Here is a 12,208-nt window from a genome sequence, read left to right as displayed (position 1 = left end):
TTATTTTGAGGAGTCAGGACTTATAGGCTGAGGTCACTGTTTGAAGTCTTTTTTTTGGAGTCATCTGCTTGTAAATGGCACCTAAGACCACATGATTAGATGAAATCACATAAGCAGAGTGGATAGGTCGACAAAGAAGGGGACTAAGGATAGAACCCTAAGCACCCCGATATTTATAGGTTGAGAAGTAGGTGAGAAGTCAGTGAAAAGAACCCAAGAAAGAACAGCCAGTGAGACAGGAGGAGGACCAAGTACATGGCATCAAAAAACAAAAGAAGGTGTTTCAAAGTAGGAATGAGTGACTGTGAGAAATAGTACTGAGATGGAGAGTAAAAACAAAGAAAAGGAAAAGGCACCACTGAATTTGCATGCAGACTGCAGTTTCAGTAATGCAGTGGACAAGAAACCACAGCAAGATGAAATGATCCTAGGGATGGTCTATTAGAGGGGGAGCGATTGGTGATTCAAGAGAGAGATGACACAGGATAAGATCCACAGAAAAAGTGGAAGTGTTGGATAAATAGAATGAGAAATGCTTTATCCATCTATCAGACACTGAACTTGTTGAAGGAGACCATTTCTTGTTTGTATTCATTTCTTGGGTTAACTCCTAGCACAGAGCCTAGTACCTAGGAGGTACTCAAGAAGTGTTACTGAATGAATGAATAAACCATCAGATGGACGAATGGATGGACAGCAGAGGGAGAGCTGAAAAATGAACTAGATCAAACTAACTCAAACTTCAGAGTAAGGAAAGGAGGAGGAGTCTGGGATTAATAGGGTGTCCTCTATCCTCAGATGGTAAAGAATCTGCTTCTAAAGTGGGAAACCTGGGTTCAATCTCTGGGTCAGGAAGACACCCTGGAGAAGGGAATGGCAACCTACTCCAGTATTCTTGTCTGGAGAATCGCATGGGCAGAGGAGCCTGGCTGGCTACAGTCCATGGGGTCACAGAGATGGACATGACTGAGCAACTAAGACCCTGCTCTCCTGCCACAATGGTCAGAGAAGGGTGGAAATAATTTTCTGAGCTATTAAAACTAGAAAGTGGTACTTGATGCTAGACAATATGTTCACCATCCATGTTTCTTTCTTCATTCTGCCAACCCATAAAAAGATAGGAAGCCTGGGTGCTTGATTCTCCCAGTTTGCAGACTCCCAACATGATTCTCTCAACTAAGTCCCTGCATCATCTTCAATCCCTGGCTGAGCCCACAGCAGTTCTGTATTTCCTAGGGTTATCTGAATTTTTTCCTTAGAGATTTATCTTAATCTATCTAAGTATACCCGAAGTATATTACGTTTCCTGTTTTTCTCCATCCTAAAATTGGTCCCAGGGCCCACGGTTGGTGAGCAACTGCAGGGGCTAATGGCTTGATCCTGACAGAACTGGAATGGCAGGCAACAATTTTTTGCTTCACGCTATTATATTTTTTCCTAACTTGGAGTCAGAGAAACCCAGGAACCTGTAGAGGTGGAGCTGGTGGTGGAGCTGAAAGCCAGTTTGCGGGCCAGTTGCATCCGCCATCCAACGTCCTCATTCTACTACAATCCTGGGGGCTTCCGGGCTTGCCTAGCCTCTACGGTCTTGGGGGTTCAGGTGGTCCAACCCAGGATCCAACCGAGTGTCGCCCTATGGAAGGTAGACAGAAGAAATGCCTCCGCCCAGTCCTTCCTGGGCCTGAGGCCGTTACACGTGGAATCACCCCAGCGGCCCGGATCCCGCACTGGTCAGAGGCGGGGCCCGCGGCGCCAATGGGCGGGCAGAAAGGGACGCGCGTGCGCACAGCGGGCCAGGCCGGGGGGCGGAGCGGAGGAAAAACGTACTGAAGACGGGAGCTGGCGAGGCTCATGCTGGAGGGCTTCGCGTCTGGGGAAAAACTGGTGGCAGCTGGTGGCGGCGAGGGTGAGTGAACCGGGGGCCTCCCGCGATCCGGCTGCGGCCTGTGATCCCTGTGACCCGACCTTGGAGGAGGAGGTCCGTGGGGTGGCATTCAGGAGTCTGCAGAGGGGCGGGATCCTGGCGTTCCTTCGGGGGCTCTCAGGGCTTCTGGCTAGGTTTGGAAGGCAAGCGCGGCCTGGGTGGGGGCTCGGACCCCGAGCCTCCCCGGGAAGCTGGCCGACTAGGAGCAGAGCCTCCCTCCCGGGGCATATGCCATAGGGGCTTTAAAGCCTGATGGGCCGGCCGGGGTCGATCTCCGCGCTCTTGGAGGACCTGCGGTGGACCTGCGCGCGGGCCCGAGTCGTTGCTGTCCGTCTGCCCCTGGTGCCCCGTCTCTCTCTGGGAGAGACAGTAAACACTGACGGGGGCCGAGCTTGGCCAGGCTATGCCAGGGAAACAGGGAGGCGGGGAAGCCTGTATTCCTCTCTTGTATCCCCTGTGTGGGCATGGCACCGCCATCCATCCAGATGCCCAAGCAGAGTCTTGCACGTCATTCTCACCTCCTGCACGCTTTACCCATCCACATCGAATCCATCACAAATCTCCCGTGGATACGCCGACTTCTCCACGCCCAGTTCCTCTGCTCTAGCAAGTTCAGGCCACCATCATCTCTCCCCTGTGCCCCTTCTCCGTCCTCTGTGCTTTGTTATATGTTGGCAAGCCAGAGTGATGGCCTTAAAACCGAAATCTGATCACGGTCACCAGAACCCTCCCCCCATCCCCTGGTCTTCCTTCTGTGGATCCCTATTGCTCTTACAAGCTCTTGAACATCGCTTTCAATGCCCTTGGTGACCGGTCTTCTTTACTTTACTAACTCATCCGTCTCCACTATACTGTCTTCAACCATGTTGAACCCTTTTTAGTACCCAGATTGGACCACGTTCCTTCTAGGCTTAGGTGTTTGTTACAGTAAGTTCGCTCTACCTGAAGTGCTATTCTTTAATTGAAAAAAAAAAAATCATCCTTCATATATTAACCCAGGTAGGGGTTCGGGCTATTGCCATGCCCTACAGCTATCCATTTACTGGTCTTTTCCACTGGGCTGTAATCTGTGTGACAGGAGCCTGTCTGGTTCTTGTCACACAGATTATCCTATCCTCAGACATACCTGTCCTCAGAACCTTGTGCAGCACCAAGCTGTTTAGCGAAGTTGTTGTTGTTGTAGTTTAGTCACATCCAACTCTTTTGCAATCCCATGAACTGTAGCCTGCCAGGCTTCTCTGTCCATGGGATTTCCCAGGCAAGAATACTGGAGTGGGTTGCCATTTCCTTCTCCAGGGATCTTCCCAAGCCAGGGGTTGAACCCCACGTCTCCTGCATTGCAGGCAGATTCTTTACTGCTGAGCCATCAGGGAAACCCGGGAAACAGTTTAGTTAAATGTATAAATGAAGCATGCTAGCTCCCTCCCAAATGAACAAATAGATCAAGTTATTAACTGCCTGCTTCTCCAGAATCAGTTGTCAACGCCCAGCCCATGTAGAGGTTTCTTTTTCTAGGAACTTGGTTCTTTCCTTACTTTCAGTCCAGGACCATGGCAGTTTTAAATGGGGAAGTACCAGTCAGAGTTTTTCTTTGGCATCTACTCAGGGTACAGGATGTGTGGCTACTTTGAGTTTGATTCTTAACTGAGGGCGGTAGCATGAGAGAAAAGTTGCCTACAACTGATGGGAGGAAGGCTGACTCCAAACTTTTTGGTGCTGATAAGACTAAGGACACAATGAGATTGGGCCAGGCCAAACCACTGCTGGGAGGACTCCCAAGGGAAGTTATGTTTCTAGCTTAGGTCAGATCCTCTGTGGTAGGAAACAACACACCTGAGTTCCAGGGCCCAGGGCCCTGATACAGAGTGAAGGCATGCCGTTCCAGGTGAGCTCAGTATTTTGTTACAAATTCACTAAAGGAGTAAAGGAGAGACAGAGAAAATAGCTTCCCCGTCTTCACAGAGGGAGGGAAAGAGAAAAATAAAAGGAGAACAGTATGTGACCATATGTTAAGGCCAAGTGAGTGTGAGAGACCGCAGACTGAGGTCAGAGGAGGGAACAGCTGGCTTTGGCTGAGAGAGCACAGAGATGACATTTGAACTGGGCCTGGAAGGAAGAGGGCAGATGGACAGGTGGAGTGAATGCGAACAAACGCCCTAGGACTGGGAGAGGCTGCTGGAGCCAGGAGGAAAGCCCTGTTACAGTCAAGGCCCAGTGGGAGCCGGCCGCCGTCAGTGGTCTAGCGCTTCTCCCCAGAACGCCTGTGAAGGATGTCTCAAATTCAGAAATCTCTCCTCCTCTGGATTTTTCTCTAGCCTAGCCTTTACACTTTCTGAAAGGCCAGTGAACCCAGGAACTCCTGGGGCTTATCTGCCAAGCTCTTTGCTTATGGCCTTGAGCTAAATAGTTGGAGTGTGGGTGATGCAACTTGTTCTTTCGGCGGAAGGGGCTGCTAATATTTCCTTTTCAGTGTGAGCAGTATGGTTTGTTAGGTGGCAGTCATTCCCTGTTCTTTTTGTAGCACTTGCTAGGGGGAGTTTCTCTTCTGTGTTTGCAGATTTGGCTTTTGTTGTGGTCTCAAGGTTGGAAACCTGGCACAGCAAGCCAGAATGGGGTGAGCCCCAAATGTATGGTTCTTGGCCTTTATCTGGTCTCCTTTGAAGAGGGGATAATTTGGACTCAAAGTTACTATATTACCAAGCACTTGGTTGCTTTTTGGCCTTATTCCAATAGAACCTCTCCCCCTCACCCCACCCATTCCTGATATACTAAGTATCCAACCACATGGTTCTAGGAGATGGTGCCAGGGGTCTGTTGATCACTGAGCTCTACTATCTGATAGATAGCGCCCGAACCAAATTTCATCCTCAGTTACGTTGACATCAGACCTGGCAGTGTATGGGTGAGGATGATAACTCCCCAGCTCCCAAGGACCATGGCACGAAGGCTGAGAACCTCCAGCCTCTGTGCAGGAACTGTGCCCAGTGCTGCGAATGGGAATCCAGCCCCCAGCCTCACAGAGCCCAGTCCAACAGAGGGTACTGAGAGGTCCTCAGACGTGTTCACAGGTGCATGCACAGCTGTTGTCAGCAACAGACAGGACCCTCCTGAAGGGAAGCACTTAGGAGCATATGGGAAGAGCGTCTAAGCCAGACTCGGAATTGAATAAGGCTTGCTGGGGAAAGAGACATCTAATGCATTATGAATCTTAAAGGCTTCCCCCTCTGGTCCCTCCTGTCCCAGAACTCTGCAGTGTGTTGTCAGAACAAGCTATTCTTCTCTGGTTGGGGCAGTCTTTGCGGAGAGTAACCTGATACCTTGTTTTCAGGTACCAGGTAGAAGGACAGTGGCCTCATCAGTGTCTGGACACTTCTATTTGGTAAAATTGGGATGTAGTTTCTGGCTGTTCCTGAATTATTTTCTAGAGATGAGACTCAACCAGAATCCCCCTTTTTATTCCATCCATATAGAACTGGAACAAAATTATGGGATGAATTGCATTAAATATATATTTGTAAAGAAAACACATGTTTTTAGTAAAAATTTTAGAAGCAATGGAAAAGTAAAGAGAAGAAAAATAAAAGTCACTCCTAATCTCATAATTCAGAAAGTAATCTCTCTTAATAGTTTTTAGTCTTTGTTCTGTGTATGAGAAATATACATACATTGTTTTGTTTTTTACAAAAGTGAATTTTTTTTTTTTGGCTGTACCACGTGGCTTGTGGGATCTTAGTTCCCCAACCAGGGACTGAACTCAGAGCCACAGCAGTGAAAGCACCGAGTCTTAACCACTGGACCACCAGGGAATTTCCCCAAAATGAATTATTCTTTACAGACTTTTGTAGCCTGCTCTTTTTCACTTGGTGTATATTGAACATCTTTTTCTGTTATGAAATATGACAATTGCATTTTGATGTCCCTATTCATTTGCAAGACTCGATGCTTCTTTTTACACCTAGAAGTTATATATCCCAGGGACCATTGTCTCCTTAAGAGAGGGTATACTGCTGATATCCAGCAAAGCGGGTCTGGGAAATTTTCCTAAACATTGTGGGGATGGCATTTTCCTAGGGTCCTGCCCTCCAGAGCCTCTTGGGGTAGGTGAAAGGGGCCAGAACACCTCTGAGTAGAGGTCTCTTGGCTGTCCTTCAACTTCTTTTTTTTTATAGAGGTCAGTCTATAAGCCCTGGAAGGATCAGGACTTTCAGCTGAATAGCAGGAGAAGGAAATGGCAACCCACTCCAGTGTTCTTGCCTGGAGAATCCCAGGGACGGGGGAGCCTGGTGGGCTGCCATCTATGGGGTCGCACAGAGTCGGACATGACTGAAGCGACTTAGCAGCAGCAGCAGGGCGGCCTGAGTGTTGGTGGGGTACAGGTGGGAACAAGGCACTCCTGTCCTCGGGGAGCTTGCTGTGTAGCCAGCTGTTTCTCCTTGTTGACCAGGACTCCAAGTCCAGCCAAACCCCGGAAGTACTAGATGGAACCTAATCCCTATGGAGCTCTCCTCCCTGGTGCTCTTTCTCGTGGCTCAATTGCTTGCCTCCCTCACAGCCCTGGGAGGTGGACGAGGCAGGGGATAATGCCCACTGCCGTGGGCCTTGATCTAACCTACCCACTGTTTCCCTCAACCCCTATCTCTGGTCTCACTCTGCCTAATACCTTCCCCATTGCACTGCCAGATGAGCCGTTCTGAAACCATCTCTGCTCTCATCTCCCTCAGTGGCTCCCATCCATCCCCAGGCAATGTCAGCCTCTTGGCCTAGCATGCAGAGCTGCCTCCAGCATGGCCTGGTCAGCCTCTGCAGCCTGTTGCCCACTGTTCCATCTACTTCATACCCTCTAAGCTCAAGTCCCTCTCACCCACTTGGAGTTTCTCTCCCCCTTGACTGCACCTACCCTTCTACTCACACCGTCCATTCGTCCTTCAGTTCCTGCATGCCCACTGCACACCCCTCTATCTGGACCTGCTGAAATGTCCCCATGTCTGTTAACCTCTGGCTTTCTCTAGCCCGAAGGACACTTCGTCCTCTGAACTCTCAGAGGGTTTCCTCTTTCTTTAGTACACCTCACTTTCTGCCTTGATTAGTGCTCTTGGCAGGAAGTATTTCTCTCACCAGACTGTAAGCTGCTCGTAGGCAGGAGTGCTCTCCAGATCCCGGTAAACTCTCATTGAGCTGCTTGGCATTCTGAAGGGGCTTCAGGAAAGGTCATGGACCTGCCAGCCCATTTGAGTGATGGGGACTTGGAGAGCCCAAGGTCATCCTGCAGTCTGGTGGCAGAGCTGGCCAGCTCTCTTCCCCAGCCCTGCTCCTTCACCCAGTTCCCAGGAGTGTGCTGTGTCAAGTCTTGAAAGAACCTCAGTTCTGGTGTTCTTGTCTTCACCTTCTTGTTCCCCACCTCCCAGGTACCGGTGACCATGAGATCTCTGCGACTGCTCAGAATCCCCTTCCTGTGTGGCTTGCTCTGGGCCTTTTGTGCCCCGGGTGCCAGGGCCGAGGAGCCCGGGGCCAGCTCCTCCCATCACGGCAGCATGGGCCTGGATAAGAACACAGTGCATGACCAAGAGTACGTATTCAGCCAGGGCTGTGGTCCAGGGGCCTCCCCGTCTGCAGCTGCAGCCAGCTGCAAGGGCACATGCTGTCCCCTGTGCCTTCTACTATTTGTACAACCCCTTGACATTTTTCCAAGCATGGTGTTTATTCCTTGTAGCCACCTGTAAGTCCAGGTGTTCTTCTTTTGCCATCAGATCACAGATGAGACTCAAAAAGGATGAATGGCTTTCCTGAGTTCATTCTGTCTCTCTCTCAGCACAGACAGGCAGACAGACACAGACACCAGCAGTAGTGGCAGAGTCCAAAATAGAGCTAAGGTTTCTTGCTTATGACAAGATCTTTTTCTTTTTTCTTGGCATGTTCAAACATTGCATCATTTGTTGGAACTTTTACCCTGGGCCAGTTAGCCTCACACATTCCTGCCTACAGTTCCTGCTCTATTATCCTTAAATTGCTTTAAGAAAAAAAAAAAAAAAATTAATAGCTCCCCCAACAATGTTAGGTAAAGAACCTGCCTGCCATTGAAGAAGACCTAAGAGACATGAGTTCAGTCCCAAGGTCTGGAAGATCCCCTGGAGTAGGAAATGGCAGCCCACTTTAATATTCTTGCCAGAAAATTCCATGGACAGAGGAGCCTGACGGGCTACAGTCCAAGGGGTCGCAAAGAGTTGAATACGACTGAACATGCACACACCCCCCCCCAAATGTTATAACCATATTCTAATAATAAAAAGGAAAAAGCACCCATAATCTTGCCAGCGTAACAGATGAACTGTTTGATTTTTCCCTACTCCTTTCACGGCCTTGCCTATGTCTGTCTTCTTGGAGAGTGGTCTGCCACTGTTTCTGTTAGGTTTTCTGTGATGGGTGTACTTGAAGATCTTGAACTTTTCAGAGTCTTTAAGATTTCAGCAGGATCCCAGCCCAGCATCGCTGCCAAGTGGTCTGAGCTTCACTGTTGGTCTTTAGGCATATCATGGAGCATCTCGAAGGTGTCATCAACAAACCAGAGGCGGAGATGTCCCCACAAGAGCTGCAGCTCCATTATTTCAAAATGCATGATTATGATGGCAATAATCTGCTTGACGGCCTAGAACTTTCCACGGCCATCACTCACGTTCACAAGGAGGTAGGTCGGGCAGTGGCCCCGGGGGGGCAGCATCTTGGAGGGGCCTCCCTCTGGTGACTCAGCCCCTGCTCCTGATGGCTTCCCCTGTCCTTGTGCAGCACTGTTACTGCTTCTCCTCTTTCTGCTCACCTTCTGCTCTGCCTTTTTTCCTGTTCAGAGGGCCTTCTCACAAAGGGTGACCAGCCGAGGCAGAAGCCCCAGAGCCTGCCTTGGATCTTTAGCAAGTGCCACTGGCATTTCCACCATGTGCCAGGGTCTGAGAACTAGCTGAAAGGCAGACCACATTCAAACGGCAGAACTGGGGAGAGGTTATATCATTTGGGAAGAATGGCCTGTCTGGTCCAAGGGATCAAGGGATTTGATGATAAGGGTTTGGGTAATACAGTATGATGGTCATGTCCTTGTTATTATCTCTAATTTGAGAGGTGAGGAAACTGAAACTCAGATCTTATGCCTCCAGATCTAATGTCTGTTCCACTTGACCACACTGTAATCTCAAGAGAGGAGGAAAGGCAAAGTTGGGGAGGGGCGTGTGCTCACACCGGCTGCCAGCCGAGCCGGGCTGTGTTTGCTCTGAAGGTAGCAGGGAGCACCAGCGGCTTTGCACAGGAGACAAGCATGACTAATGCAGTGTTTGCTGTGGGAGGCAGACTGATGGATGCTAGCAAAGACTGGCTTTGAGAGAGGAATCGAGGTCCAGCTGCCCTGGCAGGCGAGGATGGTGGTGGGCAGGAGAGGAAAGGGTTGGGACATGGGAGAGGTGACAGAAGACGGATTGGCCACAGATATGAGCAGCATTAGCTCAGCCCTTGGCAACGTGAGCCCTGCCACACCTGCTTCTGGAGCAGAAGTGCCTTCACCTCAGAGACTGTAACGGGGTCTGCTGGTCGGCAATGCCTTCTTTCTCTTGTCCTGACCCTAAGATGTCTAGTGTGGGCTCTCACCACTTTAGCAGAGCTGACCTGTGGGAGGGCCTGGGCTGTGAGCTTTTCTTTAGGATAGATTTGTGGGTCCTGGAATCTGTGAGACTCTGAGTTCTCTAAGCCAGACCCAGCTTTCTACAATGAACATGTATGACTTTGGTAATGAAAAAAGAATGAAAAGTATTTTTTAAAACAAATCAGCAAGGGCCTACTTTGATTGCATCGTCCTTTTAACTGCCAAATATCATTTTTTAATTGGGTTGTTGTGAATTGACTCTGGATCTAACATGTGGCTTGTGGATTTCCAAGAAGTAGAAGTACTACATTTGAAGGAGTCCATGGACATTTTATTTTGGACATTAACCAGGCGCTTTCAGTAAAAGATGCAGCTCATCTTGGTGTGATTTGTACCTTGTAGGAGGGAAGTGAGCAGGCACCAATGAACGAAGATGAGCTGATCAACTTAATAGATGGTGTTCTGAGAGACGATGACAAGAACAATGATGGATACATCGACTATGCCGAATTTGCAAAATCCCTGCAGTAGACCCGATGTGGCCATCTCCCAGTTAAATGCAAATCTGACCCATTATAATGTGATCGGACACTTTCCGTAATGCAAAATAACTCATTTCCAAAATACCGCTTTGGTATTTTGGTAAAAACCTGTAGCAACTTGTTACACTGGGGTGAGAAAGAGAAATCAAGAGAAATAAAAAAGCAGAGGAATGGGACCTACTGTAGTCCCCAAGTACTCTTAAATATCTTATTGGACAAGGGCTTGATAAAAAAAATCCTTTTAAGGATATTGGATGATCACAGCTGAGCACTCAGGAACTTGGATGGAGAATGCTGCTAGGCTCTTGGTTTTAATTCATGCTACCTGAAAAGTAAGACAAGCTTTTGCTAACTGGACACACTTTTCAGTAACTGAAGGAATGAAATGAATGCCAAATGTTTCCCCTGGGGCTGTCCTGTCTCTTCAGAGGAACGTGGTCAGTATTCTGTAAAGTTCCCCTGGCCTAAGTGATTACTTGTTCTGGTCAAGGGAGTATTTATTAGGCTATTCAAAGCCACAGATCAGAAGAATGTCAAATAGTTGAGCTAGCCAGAGTCTAAGATTCTGTATCTCCTGGGACTTTGGGAACACCACACCACTGACCTAAGTGATTCACCTTTTTCAGTTTTTCAATATTTCATAATACTACTGCCACATCCTTACACTATCTTTTATGTCTTCTTCAACCAAGGAGAGACCTCAATTCTAAAAGTGTTCTCTACTTCTCATCATTAGCAAACATTTTAGCTTTCTAGGTATTTGTATTTAACTCTTGTTTCTAGGGTTTTGTTTTTGCAGTTTAGAAACTCTTAAGAATGTAAGGACTTTATCCCTTCTGCTTGATACAGCAGAGGTGAGCTACCAGCCAGTCTAGCCTAAGTGAAAAGTGGAAAGATTCTTCACCAAGCAGGTGATTAACCTGATACACATGAGATCTAGAAGGAATGTTGTTTAAATTACCTCTTCTGCCTGAATACGTGAATTCTTTCAGATCAGCAGAAAAAGAAGCCTAAAAACTCTTAAAAGTGTGAATCTCAATTGTAACTGAAAATCAGAAGTGGCTGCAGATTATAAGTTGGCTTATGGAATGTGATGGATATGCTGTGATAGGAAACCTGAAATGATGGTTGAATGGGTTAAAAAAAAACTGCATAAAATTTGCTGTAAGATATATAGACTTATTTTCTGTACTAAAGTATTCTTATAAGAAAAATAAGTATTTGTAAAAATGGTTTCCTGTGTCAAGTATTTGTGCAATCAGAGCTGAATTGTAAACTATTCTTGTAATAACTGGTTATTTTGAAAGATTTATATAATGAATTCTGGATATATGACCAATAAAACTGATGAAATGCAAGAGCAGTTGATTTTGTGCACATAGGCTTCTTCTCCTACCACCCAAAGGATTGGTTGGTTTAATGCCCACGTTTACAGGTGGGACCCATCCCGTGGGCTGGGACCCTCCCTGCCACTACCTTGTTCCTTTCTGCAGGGGTAGGTCTAGGATTCACAGTAACTTTCCTTCTGTAGGCATTTTTTCCTTCTGCATGAAAACACTTTTTGGACTGTCCTTCTCTGGCCCAGTTCAGATTATGACGACATTGTCTAGGAAAATACAATGTTTTCTCCTTGAGTCTCACTGACTGTTTTTTCTTAGCCGGAAAATTTAAATTAGATAGCATTATTGCAAGCACCCTTGGACCAAGCAGGAAGCATAGTCGCCCCTGGATTTTTGGAAATGATACTGTTCTGCCAGTTGAAAGGAGAGCAAAGGAAGAAGTTACCATTGCCTCCCTGACTCCCATCCCCTGCCCGAGACCCCTGGGTCTTGCCCCACTTCATCCAAAGCTGCCCTTCTGGATGGATCTAGTGAGCAGACCCACGGTTGAAAGAACCTTGTATTGTTGGCAGCTAGGAAGTGAGGCAGCTGGAGACGAAGAGACAGATTCCTACAAGGTAGAGTCACCCAGTTAAACAGACCAGACAGACACCTCTTCCCTCCTTCCCAGTGGGCTGCACTTTGAAATTATTCCACACTGGCCTTTATGGTTAGCCTGGCTTTCCTTATAGCACCACCCCCCCACCCCCACCCCACTGCCTGGCCCACACTTTCCCATCAT

General features: G+C 47.9%; 1 protein-coding gene across 2 annotated transcripts; it reads left to right on the top strand.

Moving 5' to 3' along the window:
- The first annotated feature begins 1,795 nt into the window (after positions 1–1,795).
- Positions 1,796–11,450, top strand: MCFD2 (multiple coagulation factor deficiency 2). Of its 2 annotated transcripts, XM_010838644.1 has the most exons (4): positions 1,796–1,906; positions 7,330–7,490; positions 8,447–8,606; positions 9,948–11,450. In XM_010838644.1, the coding sequence occupies exons 2-4, from the start codon at positions 7,342–7,344 to the stop codon at positions 10,074–10,076; spliced, it is 438 nt and encodes a 145-aa protein (XP_010836946.1). In that variant the 5' UTR covers positions 1,796–1,906; positions 7,330–7,341; the 3' UTR covers positions 10,077–11,450. The 2 variants fall into 2 exon arrangements, with proteins under 2 accessions (XP_010836946.1, XP_010836945.1); XM_010838643.1 differs by lacking the exon at positions 7,330–7,490 and having other exon boundaries at positions 1,829–1,906.
- Positions 11,451–12,208: the final 758 nt, after the last annotated feature.

The sequence above is a fragment of the Bison bison genome, unplaced genomic scaffold (assembly GCF_000754665.1).
Source record: "Bison bison bison isolate TAMUID 2011002044 unplaced genomic scaffold, Bison_UMD1.0 scf7180017864101, whole genome shotgun sequence".
Taxonomy (NCBI): Eukaryota; Metazoa; Chordata; class Mammalia; order Artiodactyla; family Bovidae; genus Bison; species Bison bison.
Note: the sequence above shows the minus strand (reverse complement) of the source record. Positions and strands in the feature narration are given on the sequence as shown.